Source organism: Sphaerodactylus townsendi, linkage group LG01, assembly GCF_021028975.2.
Source record: "Sphaerodactylus townsendi isolate TG3544 linkage group LG01, MPM_Stown_v2.3, whole genome shotgun sequence".
In the NCBI taxonomy this organism is placed as follows: domain Eukaryota; kingdom Metazoa; phylum Chordata; class Lepidosauria; order Squamata; family Sphaerodactylidae; genus Sphaerodactylus; species Sphaerodactylus townsendi.
In genome coordinates this window covers 127,450,077-127,470,550 of record NC_059425.1, presented here as the reverse complement: position 1 = coordinate 127,470,550, position 20,474 = coordinate 127,450,077, and the positions used below count along the sequence as shown (strand labels likewise).

The following is a 20,474-nucleotide window of genomic DNA, read 5'->3' as shown; positions in this document are numbered from 1 at the left end:
AGACTCCTTCCTTTATTTTATTTATTTATTAAACATTTATATCCCACCTTTCCTTGTGGTTCAAGAAGGCTTACAATAACAGTTAAAAACTTTCTCATTTAAAATCCAAATACAATAGCAAACCCCAAATCTTTCCTCCACTGTGCCTCAAAAGATACCTGCTGTTTCAATGCCATCAAAAGCCCTGGTATGCAATGCTCCCTATAAATCTCCAAGGAGAGAGGCCTGTTCACCTCTTCAGAGAGCTCATTCCAGTCACAATGGGAAAGACCCAGTTGTCAGATGGCTCATCCTAAGTGACAGATCAGCCAATAAGTAACTGCCTGATTACTGTAGTTGGTGCACAGAGACATACAGAAGGAGTTATAAGATGAAATACAGAGACACATAATTCAACTAAGTAATTGTTCAATTTCTCTCTGGTAATTCCTTGTTTTTTATTTGTTGAGACCATTAGCTCCAAAAAGATTTGAACATACCTGACGTAAGGTACGTGCCACTAAACTCTCTAGAACAGGGCCTCTGTCTTCATGTAGTAGGTGCACTTCGTCAAGAATGAGGAGCTTTACAAGTTGTGAGAGGGCTACATCTCCAACACTCTTCCTTGTTACTACATCCCATTTCTCTGGAGTGGTCACAAGCATCTGAAAAAGAAGCAAACAGAGTAAGTTCTTTTGTTTTCTTTTAAAAATTACTAAGAGGTTAACAATAAGATTACTAACATGTTCTCAAAGATACAGCCTCTGCAACATTGAGGAACATATAGACTGAGAACACCTACATCTAAATCTCTTTTCAGCTGTGGAGCTTATGGCATGATCATGATCTCTTCCTTTCAGCCTTAACTGAGTTATGAATATAAAATGGGTGGTGACACAGATATGACTTTAAATGGAAAATGGGATAAATAACAATAAAAATATTCATAAATAGAACTGACTAGTGGGAGATCAGCTTCAATTTAAAGGAGGTTACACTAACCCAAGTTCGCGCTAGCCTCCTGCTCATCTGGTGACTACACAGAAATAGGCTTCTCTTTCAGTGGCATAGGAGGTTCAGTGGCGTAGGAGGAGGAGCAGTGGCATAGGAGGTTAAGAGCTCGTGTATCTAATCTGGAGGAACCAGGTTTGATTCTCTGCTCTGCCGCCTGAGCTGTGGAGGCTTATCTGGGGAATTCAGATTAGCCTGTAAATTCCCACACACGCCAGCTGGGTGACCTTGGGTTAGTCACAGCTTCTCGGAGCTCTCTTAGCCCCACCTACCTCACAGGGTGTTTGTTGTGAGTGGGGAAGGGAAAGGAGATTGTAAGCCCCTTTGAGTCTCCTACAGGAGAGAAAGGGGGGATATAAATCCAAACTCCTCCTCGTCTTCGTCCTCTCCTCCTCCTCCTCTCTAGTAGAGCCTCTAGTACCTAGCAGAAAATAGACTAATATGCCCTCATAAAACTATGAGGCCAGAAAATTGCCACCTCTCAATCAAAACTGACACATCTCAAACAGCCTCATAACATGAGGTCCCTCTCTGCTTGTGAGGATTGACAGAATTAAGAGCAGTCCTGCCCAGCTGCCTTCCAAAATGTCAACATTTCTGTAATCACCATAAGATTGAATCATATATACCAGTGGTTCCCAACCTTTTTTGACTTGTGTACCCCTTAGCAACAAATTTCCTTAAAATTGTACTCCCATATTAAGAAGCCTATTACATGAGGTTTTTTGCATACCCCCAAACGCTCTGGCATATATCGCAGTTGGTAACAACTGATATGCAACATAAATCTACAGTGCCCTCTTAGGTGCTTACTGTTTGCCTCTGAAATTTCAGAAATAAGAAAAAGTAATTTATTTGTTACTTGCTTCCCTATAGTGCATAAGATAAATCACTATCCAAAAAGTAATAAATCTGAGGTTTCAAGGACACGTGAAAACCATACTTTCTTGTTTCTGCACATGAAAAAAGTAATCTGATATCCATTACGATACAGGTTGACCATACAACTTCCATCTCAAGAATTGCTTTATAAACTGAGTAGAAAAACAACAACAATTGAGTCCAATACCTTACAGAAGCTTTGAGTTTAGGTGTAAAAGAATGCAGGAACTTTTGCAAATTATATAGGGGAAGTTCATCTTTAGGTGATACAACTAGGAACCTGAAAGGAATTGCAGGGCACCTCATTTCTCCTTTTCGCAGTATTTCCTCGATCCCTTCCTTAAAAGCTCCCATAACCTCTCCCCTTTTCTTGCTTCCTTCTGACCTTCCCGTCCACCTGCCAACATACCTTTATATGCTCCCCCATCTTCAGTTTTCCCTCCTTCCTTACCCCGGCACCCCTTGCTCAGGAAAACTGTGGCTCAGTTGTAAGGGGCTGGTCGCAGTCCAAGCTTAGCTAAAAAGAGGGCAACCTGCAGGTACCTCATTTTCCCCTCCATCCTCTTCCCCACAGTATTTCCTTCTCCCTTCTGAGAAATCTTCAAAGCCTCATTTTTTTTGTCCTTCGTACCCACAAACCAACCTAACTTTTGTCTGCCTCCCCATCATCAGCTATATTTATTATCATACCCCACCTTTCTTCACAATGTGGACCCAGGGCAGCTTACATAATTTATCCTTGGAAAAAAACTGTGTGCAGAGGCAGACTGGGAGTGGAAAGGCCCATCCCCCAACTCATCTGGCCATATCCCCCTGATAGACTTTTCTGTAAACTTGAGGCATTTTTCAGGTTTGAAAAATATCTTTCTCGTTCACTCCTAGGTCCAGTTTCTGGATTTAAAGTCCCCTCAAATTTAGCCAACTCAGCTATTAGAATACAATTCAACTATTAGTGGAAACCCCTGATTCCCACAGGAACCTTTCCTCCTCTTTCCATAATTTCATTCCCCATCACTGCAGCTGGGCTCAACATAGCTCCCAGCCTCTGTCATAGGGCCCACCAAGGCTTCAGCCCTGAAAGACAGGCAGAGAACCTAATGCAGCTCCTGCCACCGAGGTCCACTAAGTCTTGTTTGCAGCCACCCACCCCCAATGCTGGTGAGACCCTCTGCAGCAGGCTCACTGAAACTTCTCCCCCACACTATGAAGGAAGTAGAATGCTGGAAGCCATGTGTAGCTCCTGGCCACCAAGTTCACTGTGGTTTGTTCCCAACCCTCTGATACTGGCAAAGCCTGTGTGCATCCTGGCCTCTGCCTCTAGGCCATCCACACTGTCAAGGAAGTGGGGGGAGAAACTGTGTTGTGAAGCTGCCAGTTCTGCTGAGGCTTGTTCCTCATCTTCAACAACCCCATCTCTGCCACAGGCTTCCTACCTGGCCATCCAACAGAAAAGGAGATAATTTCATTGTCTGTAAACATACAGACAACAAATGTGTTTGGGGGGATTTAAATCGCTCCCTCCAACATTCTTAGTAAAACTTTTCAGATTTCTCCGCAAACATAGGAAGTACCCCAAGTTTGAATAACTACCTGCTTTGGGCAAACATGATCCACATATTTAGATATACACAGGTGAGTGCCTTACTTGCTGCTAGAATTTTGAAGAGGGAATCTGCAAGGACTGCAAGGCCATCTCCTTCTCCCTTGCCCAATTATTCTCTTTCCCTTCCCTGAAAGTCCCCGAAAGCCTCTCCCTTTTTCCTGCTTCCTTCTCCGCCCCCCCGCCCCAACCAGCATGAAACCAACTTTTATCTGCTACCCCATCTTCAGATTTCCCTCCCCACCTTGTGGCCTTTCTGGCCCAGTTGTGGGGTACTGACTCTTGGACCAGGCCCACTTGAATGGTAGAGAGCCCTCAAGGACTTGTAGGGCAGGAGCTTTACTCCCCCCTTATCTCCCTCTCTAGTAGCAAAGTATGTTACATTATTTCCCCTTTCCCTCCAACTGGCAACCCTCTTAGCCTCTATCCTTTCTTTGCATCATTCTCTCCTCCTAAGCCATTCACCAACTTACCTTTCATCTGCCACTCATCTTCAGTTATTTATTGTTCTTCAGAATATTTATTATTCATTTACTGCATTTATATTCCCTCTTTCCCCACAGCAGGGACCAAACCATCTTACATTATTCCCCTGTACTCTTCTTTATTCTCACAACAACCCTATGGGATAGGTTTGGATGCAACTATGTGATTAGTCCAAAATCATCCAGTGAACTTCCACAATAAGATGGGAGTTTGAACCTGGGTCCTCCTGACACTACTTTGATGTTCTAACTACTGCACCATGTTGGTTTTCATATGGTACCGGCTGTTGAACAGTAGCTAGCAGCTAAGCCTAGCTGAGTTGTGAGAACTGGGCAGTATCAAGTCCAGTTGTTGCCAACTTCCAGATGGGGCTCTAGAGATCTCTATTAACAAAAATCTCCCAGAGAAAATTGCTGCTTTAGAGGATGGACTCTGTGGCATTATATCTAGCTAAGGATTCTCTCCCAACCCCATTCTCTCTAGACTCCACACCAAAATCACCAGGAATTTCTCAACATGGAGAATGCAGCCCTACCCATGAGTCCTCCCTCAAAGGTCAAAACAGCCCAGGAAAGGGTCCTGCCTTTTCACTCTGCCTTTTACTCACAGACACTCAAACCTACAATTCTGGGGTAGCCTAGCAATATCAACTGGAATCTGTTTCTTTAAGCTCCATGTCTTTTTATCGTTTTGGCGGTTTTCAAACCCCGCAATATATATATTTTTAATTCCACATTTTTCTGTGAACTTGGGAGTCTTTTGGGTTTGTAGAAAGATCTGTCTTGCCCATTTGAAGATTCAATCACTAGATTTAAGTATCTTCATATTTGGTTGACTTCACTATTAGTATATAGATGATAATGACTGTAATGGAACTGCACAGATAAAAAAAAGTTTTGGAAATCCAGTCAGAAGCAAAGTGAAGTCTCAAACAGGGGAAACTTTCTAGGAACTGGACAGCACTCTCATTGGGAAGCTCTGATGTATGCTCTGATTCGTGAAGCAGTCAGCTGACTAATAGATGGAAGAGACATCTCCCTGAGAGAAAAGACTGGCAACCTTTTGGATTTGAATTCCAGTATATTAACATCAAGTCCCTGTGTGTGAAAATCTATCCTGACAGGATTTCAGTCAGAGAGTGAACCAGATTTGAAATATGGTGTGTAGCAGCATATGCTGAGAGTTGAAATACACAGACAAAAACCTATTTATTTGTCAAGACAGAGATGGAATAGTGAGAGAGACTTTCCACAGTGATCATAAATAAAGGGTGAGGGAAATATATTTTTTGGGAGATGCAAGAATAATTCCTAAGGAAGAGAATTCTACTCATGGGAGAGAATTCCCTTTCTGGTGTGTAGTGATCTGCTAAGTTACTTCACAAGGGAAATTTCTGGAGAGTGAGTGTCAGGTAGAACCCAGAATCTTTTTTAATCTACAAGTCAGTAACATCTAAGAGTAGCGCAAGACAAAACTTCACCTTCATATGAAATATAACATCTAAAAACTGAGATAAAGCTTGATAAAATCCTGTGCCTGTGACAGAAACCAAAGATTGTACATATCTTACTCCTGCCTGATTCTCATCTGTTGATTTTCTTCATAATTCCAACTTTGTTTGTTCAATAAACTTTCCTTTTAATTTGTTTGAACTTGCCCCTAGAGCCATTTTTAAAGGGGTTCATCTGAAGAGGAAAAGGCATTCTACAGCTTTGTGTCGGACAATATTAGAACTACAGTCTGAAATCATCACGTGCTACTAGGAAGGTTATTCAGTCCTGAGCAACCCAAAAAAGGCAAAAGGCAGAAAAATCTGCCTCATAGTGTCAAACAGGTGTAGAGTGGCAGTAGCGGGTGGCCACAATGACGAAGCAGAAACTCACAAAAAAAGCAGACATGAGGTACTGGCTCCATGTTATCAACCTCCATCCCCGTGCTCCCTAAGGTTAATTTTTTCGTAAATATACAGTCCAGCACTTTGTCTCCTACTGTGGTCAATCAGATGCCCCAGAGAATCTCACCAGTACCTTTCATCTACAGCATCTGATTAATCCCAAAAATGACCAGATCACAAAGTAACTAGGCCCATCATAACATTCCCGCTTTTAAGACGTACAAATAGCATCAGGGCATGAACTTCCAGTTTTCATGGGAACCAAGATCTTTAAAGAACCCATTCACAATAGCATATGCGCAACCAGAATTTATAAACTGTCGGCACACCATTACAGATGCAACTTATTACCATTTTGAAATGAGCCATGTCAGCCACAAAAATTAGCAGCTGTAATTTTCATAGAACATTAATTAGCAAACTGTGATGAAATATATTTAGCAATGCATATTAAGAATTTAAAGGTGTGAAATGCTACAAATGCAAGCTACTTAGCTAATCAGCCAAAGCTAAACTGGTACTGCGATGATCACACTCACTCCTGTTCTACAGCCATGCTGTCACAATTTCAAATGTAAACATGTGTGGTTTCTCCAATTGTTTGTTAAAACATAGTGCTCTTTTACAGAAGCATGCTGTAATTAAAATTTCCTAATGGGAATCTATGAAATGATGTGAATTAAATGCGAACTCCTATATGTTGTTATACCTAATAAGGGCGAACTTACTGAACATGGTGTCAAGCAATTTCTAGCCTTAAATCTGACACAATCATGTTTTAAGTATGTCTGGGATAGACTGCACCAGTATTGTACAGGCTAAGCCAGAAGCAAACATCTTGCCAAGCAGAAGTGCTACCATCATATCAAAAAGGAATTAATATGAAAAGTATTTTGAAGAAAGAAAAGAAGTTAACAAATGTTCCAGAGCAGTCTTCCATGAATTTGCCAGAAAACACATTGGATCTAATTCAGTTTTAGATGCAAGCAACCACGCCAAGTTGTGCAAATGATTATGCAGGCTGCAGCAATATTTCTTCATTTACACTAAGATAATCATTTACCTAGTTCATTACAAAACAGAGGAACACTGTAGGATGGTGATGTGCATCTGTACTGGCTACATACATGAAAGTCTGCTTGCACACACGCTGTGCACTTTGGTAGAGAGAACCATAGATAGTTATCTAGTCCTTTTCTTTTACAATTCAGATAGTGCAAGTGTCATGCCCTGTTATAATCTCCTCATTTATGGATCCTGAAAAAGTATTCCTTCCCTGAAAAACAAACTCAAATATCTTTCCACAGTTGTGTTTCCTTTTACATCAGTTAGCAACACTGCAAAGTGTTTTCATTTATGTCACTATTATACCACTTCATTCCTCTCAGCGCAAAACTGGCCAGAAAATAAAGTGTCACATTTAGTTAATGAGTGGAAAGTTACACCAGACATTTCAATCTGGCTTTCATATTAGGGCATTGCCAAATAGAAATGGGTTAACTTTCAATATTTTGACTGTCAAGTTAGATTTTTCTCTGCCTGTGTCATTCTCTCAACCACAGTTGTGCCTAGATTATTAAAAACTGGTCAAGAATTAGTCTCACCTCTAGGAAAGAAGTTACAGATAACGCCAAACATTTACAGAAGGGTGTTGTTCATCAAGTTGAAAAGAGTTTGGAAATCTAAAATTAACACCAGAGAACAAAAGACAAATAGCAGCAAGGTTATACTGCTCAGACAATAAAATGTAGTGTCATTTGACTATTAAGATGGAGAGACACAGTTCAGCTGATAAGATGTCATTATCATCAAATTGGATTCATGAGGAAGAGTGAAAATAACCATACTGAAACTGCTGCAGCTTAATTTTAGCTGCACAAAGAAAATAACCTCAGTTTGAAATGCCTGAAAACAAAATGCTGTCAGGGATCCCTTTCAAGGCAAATATTTGTTGAACAATCAAATCTCAACAGCAGTCAAGTCTCAAATTGTAACTTAAGCAGCATTATAGGTTTTATTTATTTATTTACATTGTTTATAGTCTGCCCATCTCATGTGGATGCAAGGCAGATTACACAGTACAATCAACAAAATGGGACATTCAATGAGCAGAGTATTAAGATTTTAGAAGTTTGGAACCACCAAAAAGAACCGAAGAGTAACGTAAGTATTCACACGACACATTAAAAATTCCATAATACAGTACTAACAATAGGCTATGCACAGAGTATAGACCAGAGTCTCTAATGATTTATCTAATTAAGTTTGTGAACCATTTGCAACAATGTAACCCTACTATCTGCACAGGAAGGTATTCTTGAATAATTCAGATCTGCACAGTTTGCATTACTGCAGGAGAGCGGAAGCTTCCTGAACTTCTCAGGCAGACCATTCTGTATGGTGAAAGCCACAATGGAGAAAGTACAGGCACAGGCAGTTATTAATTTTGGCCAATTATGCATTGCCACCCACCAAAGCTGCTGTTGATATGGACAAAGTTGTCATGACAGAACATAGGGTGAGAGCCATTCCTGCAAATAAGAGGGTCCAAGGCCATGAAAGTGGGACTACTAGAATCATGCATCCCCCTCCCTGAAAGTAATTAATTAGAATCTTGAGGCACAATATGGATGCCATAAGGCATAATCCACTGCTGGAATGTGCCTAAGATTGACAGTGGCCGGCAAGGGAGCTTAGGGGTCCTGCAACAGCAAATCCTGAAGTAAATGGGGAAGCTAGGGAAGCCTGCTGGGGACTTCCCTGTTGGTTCAAGACACCATGCCCCTGAAAGTGAAGGGTGTGGAATGTGGGGTTATACAGGGAAGACAAGACTTGGGTGAACCAGAAGGTGGGAGCCAGCAGCACCAGCAAAGTGGTTCCTGGGAGCCATACCCCACTCCCCCAGCAAACATTGGTGCAGCTCGCAGGGGGGCAGAGAGCAAAGCTGCAGAGTGGCCCCATATGACCAGAGGGAGGGTCATTGGTGCCCTCAAGCCTTCCCACTGACTTGTGCCATGAGAAGTTTTCCCCAGTGGGGGTTCTGGAGGCAGAGCTCCTTCTTTCAGTGGCCCTAACAGTACATTCTTTCAAGGCATTTCAAAGATATTGCTCCAGCTATCAGAGTGTATAGAGTGAGTCACAGTGAGACCAAGGCATGGCCAGAAGTGAAAGTGTGCTGCCACTGGATCAAGTCACCACAACCCACAGAAGGGGGGGTGTTTCTCATCTGACAGAAAATACTATTGTAGCAAAGAATGCTAAATGTGCAGAAGTGTTAAATTTATTTATTTCTAATACTGGAATTAACAGACTTTTAACAGTTCATAATGATTTGCTATTATTAGGAAGGTATTAAATTCTAGATTATGCAAAGGGAAAATTGCTGCAAGTTTTTAAAAAGTCATTTTTTTATTCCTCTGATTCCTTTGTAGGTACTTGATTATTTATTGTAAGACTCAAAGTTCCAATACCATATTATGGAGGAGTCTTTTTTTACTGAAAACTCTTCCAGCCTTTCAGAGATGTTTTCTGGCTTTCCATTATGGTAACTTGTTTGCAAATGCCTAGTATCATCACAGAATTTGAGAATTTGGTCCCTAGGTGTGTTCTCATCTGGTTGTATTCTTAAAATACCATGTGCATTGACAGCACTGTATTGATAGTAATATAGAGCATTTGCAGGGGAGAAAGACAGTTGGGATGGAGGTGATTAAGTACTGTAGATGTTTTACCACCTCCACCCCCAATCTCCCACATCAGAAGTACACTTACTCTGGCAGGTATTTGTAGGGGAGGCTTGGTAAATGCACACAATTTTTTCCCTACAGGTACCACGACCCCACCGCATGTTTGTATTAGTCCAGGCAGTGCAGGTGAGTGAGATATGTCAGTTCTCCTTCACATGAAGCAGCAAATGCTGGAAAAAAATTAACTGCGCCTCCCCCTATCCAACTTCTTCATGTAACGTATGAACCAGATCTATATTATTTTCATCAGAATACTTGTTTAATTCTCTAGTGTGTAAAATTAAGGTGCCAGTGCCTTATTTGTTAACAAGACTGTCAGAAAGCGTTTGGGACTCTTTAGTTTGGAGAGGAGGCGGCTGAGGGAGGATATGATTGAAGTCTACAAAATTATGCATGGGGTAGAAAATGTTGACAGAGAGAAATTTTTCTCTCTTTCTCACAATACTAGAACCAGGGGGCATTCATTGAAAATGCTGGGGGGAAGAATTAGGACTAATCAAAGGAAACACTTCTTCACGCAACGTGTGATTGGTGTTTGGAATATGCTGCCACAGGAGGTGGTGATGGCCACTAACCTGGATAGCTTTAAAAGTGCCTTGGACAGATTTATGGAGGAGAAGTCAATCTATGGCTACCAATCTTGATCCTCCTTGATCTGAGATTGCAAATGCCTTAACAGACCAGGTGATTGGGAGCAAAAGCCGCAGAAGGCCATTGCTTTCACATCCTGCATGTGAGCTCCCAAAGGCACCTGGTGGGCCACTGCGAGTAGCAGAGAGCTGGACTAGATGGACTTTGGTCTGATCCAGCTGGCTTGTTCTTATGTTCTTATGTTCTTATGTTCTTAAAGCATAGAAGCTAGTATCACAATCAATGCAGGAAAGAGATCTGTACCCATTATCACGAACACAGGCTATGTTACAGTACTCCCTAAAAAAACACACTCCAAGATCTTCAAGATATAACAAGTATTCTGATGAAAATAATATTAAATTATAAATTAATTATATTCAAGATAATATTCAATTATAAATTAAATTCAAGATAAAACAAGCTATTCTATGCCTTTTTCTTCATGTATGCTGAAATATATTCATCTATAAAATAATCTAGGCCACCACCACAATTCTATCTGACAAAAAGAAAGGAACTAGAATGTTGCACTTGTATAAACGTTAGATATTTCTGCCTGCTTCAACGTTATTTCTTAATCAACATCTATAGCAGCATATAAGCTGCAAAATCCTATCCCACAGATTGACAGATTTATTTATTTATTTAAAAGTTTGAAAAGGAAACATTAATATGTTGCTCATCTTTGCCTTCATTTCACTATCCCTCCTCCGCTCTCCCCAAATCCATTTGTCTGCAGAGGAATATTCACTCAGCAAGCACAGCTGTTATTCTGAAATTTTTACAGCTAAATCAAAGATAATTGGACTTTGGAGTACCTTTAAATTGTAGTCTAGAAAAACAATCTAGCTTAATGCATCATTTGCATTAACCATAAAGACCACTTTTTTACCCTTTAAAATGTATTGTGCTTTTTGCATGTATAGAGTTTGGGGGAGAAGAGCACACAAAAGAATTATATAGTCGTTTCACACATGTGTAGATGCCTTTGCACAAAGCATTTTCTGAGAAGCTATTAAATTGTGCAAAAGTAAAAGAAAATCAATAGACAACCCTAGGGATTCTACAGTGTTCCAAGTTATTAACACAAGTAATGAAAGACCTCTCATAAGAGGAATCCTGTTTGTTTTATTAATAGTACACTGTCAAAGTCACATTTATACTGACTAATGCCCTTTATTTAGTGGGATTAACCAGATAAAATATAGTTAATCATTAAAATGCAGGTTTAAAGGGTCACTGCATAAAGATAAATTTAGTATCTAACTGTCTGATCTTAAACATTTTGCCTGGAGCCATTCAACAACAACAAATAATGCAAAGTAACAATTCTGACAGCTGTACCCCAGTGGATTAAACATTGAAATTTGGGGTACAGCCCTAGATCGTTCAACAATAATCCCATACAATTGTGTAGCTGTGAGTTTTCATTTATTACTTATTTATTTAAGCAATTCATATCCTGCCTTCCCACTTCAAATATCTTCAGATGTAGTATTCAAAAGGATGGCTCTGGGATGAATGTGGGCAGGCTGCGTGTAAGACAGCCTCTTTCCCAAAATAAGCTGTTGAGGAGTAGGTGAGGAGTTTTGCCAACCCCAGACTTTGGCTAGGAGCAAGGCTAACCCTATGCAAACCCTACCTACTATGGAAAATTACAACATCCCATGGCTCCTAGCGGGGCTACAAAATCTAATCAACTTTAAAATGAAATAAGCACAGAAGCAGAATCAAAATGACACTCTAAGCTAACAATGACAAACCCATTTTAAAAAGAATAAAGAGTGCTGACAAAGAGATGCCTTGGTCAGTAGAAAATATTCTGCCTTAAAGATGCCCAAAGGTAGCACCAGGAGAGTATCTCTGGGAACTCGATGCCATCAGTGAAAATAATGCGATGCCATTAGTGAAAAAGTTTGGAACCCATGTAGCTTCAGCAGGCAAGAACACCTGATCTCAGAAGATTACTTTAATATTCGAGTAAGATCATATTTAATTATTAAGTAAGCGCTAATTTTTCTCTGAATAATAGTACTTTTTGTACTTCTAACATTAAATCGTCACAGATAACCAGTGAAGCTAGCTCTGGTACAAAAACACTGGATAGAAAAGTTGCTGGTTGCTCCACGAACTGCTATTAACAGAGGAAGCAAAAAAGACACACACTGCCTTTAAATTAACTTCTTAAAAAACATATCTTGGAACACTGTAGATTTCATCCTTTAGTGTTATGTGCTACTTGCTACTTGCCCCCACATCCATCCTAACCCTAGTTTTCTCACCCTAGTTATTTAATTCACTTTCCACCATCGTAGGTAATAAGGCTTCCAGGCAAAGACAACCTTTTTAAAGCAAAGACGACAAATTTAGGCTCTACAATCAAGTTGAAGATTCAGTTTAGGGCAGTATTACCTGCTCTAGTGAACAGTCTTGAGACAAAAAGTTTGAAGTGTTCAGGGAGAGTAAGGAAACATTTTAACATTTTGTGAAGCAATATATTTGCTAAATGGCTCATTACATGACATCTACAATATTGTACGCTGCTAATTAAATTTGAAGGGTTTTTAAATGTTGTTTTAATTACTGATTATTGGATGCTGTTGTTGTAAACCACCTAGAGCCCTTCGGGGATGAGGTGGTCTATGAAATCCAAATAAATAAATAAATAAATAAATATATTGTGATGTGAAAGGCAAAAATAAACTATCACATTAATTACTCAAGTCTTACAACAATTTTATGCATCAATCCTGAACATGAAAAACGTTTAACAATCACAACAGACTCAATCATTTATGTATAATTTTGCTCAGCATCTTCTTAGGCATTTTTTTTGAAACACTAATTCTATTTTAAGTGCTGAGAAAATGTTGCCACAAAATGGTGCTTGCCCATTTGATTTGTTTTTAAATAGTGTTGAAGTCCAATATTGCTTTGTGCAAAATTTTTCCCCCCAAAATAATATGTATTTCAAAATAATATGTATCAATACAAATAACACTAAGAATGTTTTAGAAGAAAATGTGTAGTCATTAAAATTAGTTACTTGATTCATCTAACCAATAAGCAAAATAGTATTGCTATAGAAATTGCATAAAGAAATACATGTAGGAAAGGGAGTGCGAAGTACTTTTACTTAGCTTACACTGAATTCACCAGGAAAGATTTATTAAACAATTGCACCAAACCATACCTCTTCTACATCACAACATATTTTCTTGGATTAAGAACAGCAAGGACTAAAAACACATCCTGTTCACCTGCAGGTGACACTGTTGGACCAGTCCATGCAAACACAAAGGCATCAAGCTGTAAATATTTCATTTTAGCATGTTCAACTGTTTTGGATCAATGATGGATCCAAAACACAATTATATTTATGCGGCTATGTTAGCCCTTTAAAGTTGCTCTGCAATATCATACCTCAGCAGAGTGATTAATTGAACTACTTCAAGGTTAGCTATTTCAAAAGCAAATTTATTCAGATAGCAAATAAAATGAACAGAAGATGATACAGACTTATTAGCCCTACTGCATATATATTTTAAAGTATGTAGCATGAAGAAGATTTCATAATTTTTATGACGGAAAAGCAGAGGTGATTTATAATTAATTAAAGAGCAGGGCTAAAAGAATTCATTCTAACAAAGAAATCCACATTTTTTTGGGGGGGGGAGAATCTGTATGAGGTGCTATAAATAGTTTTTGATACAATTTTCATTGAACTTCTGCTACAAAATACTACTCTAAATTCTTTGAAGACCACATTAGTAATTTTTAAAAAGTACAAATTTCATTTTGACAACTCTTCAACCGTTCTTTTTACAAGAACGAGAAGAACTACATCTTTTCAACAGTTTATAACCATGATAGCACAATCTTCTTATTTTTAAATATTCAAAGCACTTTATGTATGTTACTTCAGTAATCCTTAAAACAGAACTGTAAGCAGGCCAGCATAATTCCATTTTCACACATGGGCTACTTCTCTAAAGTTGCCTAGTAAGTTTTTGATAACATAAAATAAAAAAGCAGTTGTGTGACCAAAATTTAACAAATTTGATAAATGCTTTTACAGATTTTGTTCCCTGATATGTGGGTCCTTTTTCACCAAACTACTTCAGTAAGATTCCGAGACTTTTGCAAAGCAAAAGTTTAAATATTCTGTGAATGCAAGAGGTACAACTTACTATACTTTGTTTGAAAAGCATAAATATATATCACTGCCAGTTCTGATATTGCATGACCATGTATCAGCCAAGCTTCTCATTGGGACTCAAGGTAGAATATAAGTTTGACAACACTTTCATACAATCAGCAAGTGGATTACAAAATATGAAAATCTGAATCTAAAAGCAAAGATTCCTAATAAGACAAAATAATGTTGTTGGGCTGGGATAGTATAACTGAGAGATGAGCACCATGAACAATGCATGCAAACATATCTGTTTAAGACAAGACAATGAGTGTAGGGTGAGATCCGTTTGTACACCAAAAGATTTTTCAAAGTACTATGCTAACTAGACTAACCCAGGATAATTGCTACTTCCCACTTTCAGGAGACATACTCCAATGAAAGCTACAGTTCTTGATAAAGAGGCTCTGCAATCCAAATGTTCAAGACATGGACATTTATTGTTTTAAATAAAATGCAGTACGTGTTCAGGGGGACTCATTTTTAACTCCTAGGCTTTGCGGCTAAGCACCAAAGACATTTCCAGTCAAACTACCTACAGAAGAGTACAGAAGAGTCAAACTACCTACAGAAGATATTTTTGGATAGGCTAAAGGAGTAGATTCCCAAGCATGGAGTTCTGTCTTAAAGATCAGATTTATGATGAGGTACCAAGTAATATTTTGTTTCTAGCCACATAAATTACCCTGACTGCAAAGAAAAATCCACAAGAGGATATAACATGTATGATAGTATGATATAACTAAGAGTTCAGATTATATAAATGATTGCATGTGAAAAGAATATTCAGCTCCCAAAAGAGAGCTATACATTTTATAAGTATCTTCAACCCTAAACACTAGTATCAACCTTCATATATTGTGCCACATCTGAAAAAAGAAGGCATTTTAATGCTCCCATTTGTAGTTAATTTAAGGAAGAAAAGAATCTAGTTTTAAATAGGGCAAATCTTTATGCCTTCTGAATAAAAGAAATTACTTTCAGCATAGCTGTGCCAGTGAGAAATGCTGGAAGAGATTTCTCAGCAAAGAAAATGAAAAATCCTTCCTCTTTATTAGTAACAGACTCTTGATGTCTGCGGGTATTGTTACAGATCCCTGCCCAAATGCAGATCAAAAGCAAACATTCTGAACCTGAAAGCTCTGTGGGTGGGCACACATTAAACTTTTCTCCAACTAGGTACAAAGGAAGAAAATACAAGTATTGCCACAATTCTTTTTTTTTTTTAACGTAGCACTTTTAATAGGGGACTTTTCTTGCTAATGTCATGGTTTGTGTTTGTAGTAATCTGACTTGACTTCAGAGAACTTGATGATCAAATCAGGATAACACTACAAATCCTTTGCATCTGGCCGCTCCTATTCCTGTCCTGTCCAAAATTTTTATTTAAAATAAATATAATTCTGAAAAATCAGCGGGAACAACAAAAAATAAACACTAACAAATGAGGCACCCAAGAAGCAAACAGTCCCCATGTGGCCATACTTATCTCTGATTATCATCCCACTTTTCAGGAAAGGGTGGTCTCCTAAAGTGGATCATATCAATTGAAATTCTGTACATTGTGTTTATGTTACATAAATGAAAACAAGACACAGATCCTATCACCCTCTGGCTGGCATAGTTAAAAGACTGCACGCATGAGTAAATGTAGAAAAACATGGAGATAAGTGCAACAATCCCAGACCCAAATAATAAGTTATTAACTGGCATTTATATTCTGGTAAGACAACATTTTATTGCTATGCAACTATGCAACATATAATAGCTATGGAACTGCTGCACTGTCATACTGAGACAGAACACAGTTGTGTCTCTTCCTCATCCTAGTATTTAAGATGAAGTAACCCTTTCAAAGCGAGAAAATTCTGCCAGTAGCCTGTAGAAAAAATGTCTCCATGCTTAGCTTATCACCTATTCATGGAGATGGTGATGGTAGGACAAAAAGCAAGTCATACCTAAAAGCACTCACTCCAATCTAAGAAAATCACACAAGGCTATAGCTGTGTGCAGGATGTCCTTGCAAACACATCAGGACTGTGGTATGATATTTAAATGTACTTCTTCCAAAGTCTCTATGGACTTCATTAATTTCTAACAACATACTAATACAAAACGGAAACTCACAAAGAATCACAGAGAGGGAAAATCCTCTTCTCTGCTAGACCTTATATATGTGGCAAATAGCATTTTTGAAGTCTATCAGATCACTTGAACTTTATTTGGGTGCTTATCTACAGAACAGAAAAGGTCCTGATGTTGTTTGCCACCCTAGCACAACACCCAATTCAACTCTTAACGTTCTTATTTGTGCTTCACTTTTTTACTCCAGCAGTGTCATCAAAAAAGCAATCAAGTAATCTTTCAGATGACAGAATGTATTCAGTCCTCAAAGCTATTTCTGCTATTGGAGAAAAATGACTCAGCTCCAGTAATACAAACTCCAATGATACTCTAACTTTAAAAAAAAGATACCCCATCTTCTTTTTTAATTCTTTTATTGAGGGGATCATTAAATGTAATAAAAATACATTTATAGGAAGACATAAATTTATAACATTTTTATAATTTATAAAAAGAGGAAAAATAGAAAAGAAAAAATAAAATAAGAAGACCTAACAATACTCAAAATTCCAATATAATACTTCAGAACAGATTACTTTCAATTATCTCTACTATATAGAGTTTTAAAAAATTAATATAATGAGAAAACCAAGAAATCTATATCAATACAGTCTGTATATAATTAAACCAAGTTTTCCATTCCTCTTTCACATAGTCACCATTGTTGATAAAAAGGAGCCAGATACTTTATCACACTTCCAACTCTGTCAGAACATTTATAAATCATGGCCCACTTATCAGGTGTAATATACCATCTTAGCCACATTTTATAAAAATTTTCCCTTATATAATTACTTTTAGTGAAGCTAAGAGTATTTTTCCAAATATGTTTCCATGAAGCTAACATAATATTATGGCCCAGGTCTCTAGCCCATTTTATCATGTAATCTTTAATATAGTCCTTTTCCTGGTCTAAATCCAATCATAATTTGTACATATTCCCAATTAGAGATTGCCTGATTTTAAGAATTTTTTTCAAGTTTATCTAATTCCTCTATCTAGTTTACGCTATCCTTTTAGTAGCAATTCATCAGTTAAACGTAGGGTGACCATCCGTCCCGATTTTCGCGGGACACTCACACTTTTGCGTAGAGTGTCCCGCGTCCCGCTGGGCTTATGCCATTGTCCCAATTACGGACAATGGCCCGCAGCAGCACACTGCCTTTTGCGGCGGCGCTCCCCAGTCAGGAAACAGGGAAGCGCCTCAGAAGACACTGCAGCAGCCGCAGTGCCTTCTGGAGCGCTTCCCTCCTGATCGGGGAGTGCCGCGCAAAAGGCTGCCTTTTGCTCCTGCAGCCTTTTGCTCCTGCGGCCGCGTGCGGGGGCTTCTGCGCGACATTGCTGTCTTGCAGCCCAGTCACAGAGTGACGAAAACAGCGCGACTCTTGTGCGCGATGTATGACCGCTCCGTCCTGCGGGCCGGAAAGGTGACCATCTGGTCACCTTAGTTAAACGTTAAACAACCAATCTATTTTCAAGCCCTCTGTATTCAACTTTTGAAGAGATTTCATTTCATATATTATTTGACCTCTATCATTAGTTTTTTAAAGGATATCTGAGTATGTAATCCATTTCCCAACTCCATCACATCTTCCCAACAGTGCCTCATGAGGAGAGGCCCACATTGGTAAATATGAAAAGTTTCATTTTGTATTTTTCCCAGATTCTGAATAGTGGAAATATTATATGACAGTTTAGGAATTGTTTATTTGCAGTTACCTTATTGTATTATAAGTACGGGTGTCATCCAAACTTAGTCCCTCTGCCTCCAGGGTTAGTAATCTTGAGTTAGTTAATGAGAACAACATGGAATTAATGAAATTATAGTTTAAAATGATATATAAGTAGAAATTGAAGTTGTACGAATACATTTCTGATGTTAGATTATGTATCGTATGCTATACTAGCTGGAAGTCCACTCTTTCTGTTTTGTTTTTGTTGTTTTTTTGTTGTTGTCATATATATATATTATTATTTTTTGTTTGCTTTGTTTGTTTTTGTGTGTATGTTGTATGGTGTATATTTTTGGAATGATTTTTAGTATGTAAACATAATATGAAATTATATTCTCTTTGTATATCTTGTTTATTTTTGTTGTATTTCGTGAATAAAATTAATAAATGTTCGAAAAACAATAGTTAATGAGAACCATTATTTGAGTCATGTTAAGTATGCTGTTTCAAAATAAACTTTCAGATTTGAAAGAGATAATCACCCTTTATTTCTTACTTCAGTCATTACTTTATGTTTAATTCTGAGCTTTCTACCTCCCAGAGAAATTTGTTGAGATCACTTTGCCAGTTTTTAAAAAGCCCATCTGATTTTATTATTGGTATACACTGAAACAAATATAACAACCTAGGTAATAGATTAGAAATATAAATTCCCAGATATTTAATTTTAGCCACAATCTGACAGCCCATCAGTTTAACCAAGCAACTTCTACTTTTCTCATCCATGTTTTTAACCAAAAAAATAGGATTGTAACCCAGAGCTCTTTCTGCAATCCTCTACGATTTGCCTTAGATGGACAATTGAACTATTAGGGTCTTCCAAGATTATTACTATATCATTGGCATAAGCTCGTACCTTAAAATTTTCGTTCTTAATGCTTAACCTCTCATATGCTGTCATTTTCTCTAATTTTATCATTTAATATTTCCATTGCTAGTAGAAATAGTAAAGGTAAGAGGGAACATCCCTATTTGGTACCCTTTGTGATCTGGAAATTGTGCGATAATTCCTCATTAACAATAATTATTGCCCATTGAATTTTATAAATTTGTTTTATCCGGGTACAAAATTCATTGCCAAATTTTCTCCTTTGTAGTATCTCTATAATAAAATTCCAATTAACACTATCAAAAGCTTTATAGATATCTAAAAAAAGAAGTGCAAGTTGTTTATCTGGTTTTTGTTCAAACACTTCAAGGTATCTACTACCACTCTAACATTGTCTTTGATAAATCTACCTGGTAAAACGGTACATTGGTTCACTTACCGTGAAGGGGCCTTCTCCTGGGGGCGACGTGGGCATCTTGGATGGGTGATTTCCAACCCTTCTCCAGAGAGGCAGGATGTTGATTTTTTCCACTTCCTGTTGAGGGGTTGGCCTCCATCTTCTTTTCCCCAGAGATCCCCTGACAAAGCAGTCTCGATCTCCTTGCACTAGGGATAACAGGAAGTCTCCAAACAAACACATTATAGGCTTAGCGTCACAGTGAATACTAAGTACATCTTTTGGTTTCGGAGACTGGGTGATCTCAGGGAGGGCCAAGATGCCCACATTGCCCCACAGGAGAAGGCTCCTTCACGGTAAAAGAACCAATGAACTGTTCTCCTGGAGGCGACTTAGGGCATCTTGGATGGGACCTCCCCGAGCAGTGTCCCTGGAACTTGGGTGGGAATGCTCAGTCTCCAAAGATGTGTTCCAAGACCACTGAGCCAAAGGCCGTTTCTGCGGCTGAAATTGACTAGATCATGTAATGCCTGATGAATGTTGAACTAGAAGACCATGGCCGCTTGGCAGATGTCTTCCACTGGAATTTGTCTTCTGAATGCTGCATTCGTGGTGGTGCAGCGTGTGGAGTGTGCTGTGATTCCATGGGGGACTGGTATGTGTGAGGCCCTGTAGGCCTCGATGATGAATTGTTTGATGGTTCTGCTGATGGTTGCTCTGGACATTAGCATTCCTGCGCTAGGTGCCGCAATATTGATGAACAGGCCTTTGGTCTTCCTGATGGGTTCTGTCCAGCGAATGAACTCTTTCAGGGTCCTGCGCACATCCAAACCGTGCCGCAGGACCTCCTTAGGATGGGATGGTTTTGGGAAAAAGGTGAGGATGATGACCTCCTGTTTGATGTGGAAGGAGGAACCCACCTTTGGTAGGAATATGGGGTCCACCTTTGGTAGGAATATGGGGTC

General features: G+C 38.8%; 1 protein-coding gene across 2 annotated transcripts in view; it reads right to left on the bottom strand.

Moving 5' to 3' along the window:
* Positions 1-20,474, bottom strand: part of ASCC3 (activating signal cointegrator 1 complex subunit 3) — a 280,545-nt gene that overhangs the window by 175,260 nt on the left and 84,811 nt on the right. For both annotated transcript variants that reach the window (XM_048493913.1, XM_048493903.1), the window contains exon 11: positions 480-644. In XM_048493913.1, the coding sequence (XP_048349870.1) occupies positions 480-644 (165 nt within the window). The remainder of the gene's footprint in view (positions 1-479; positions 645-20,474) is intronic.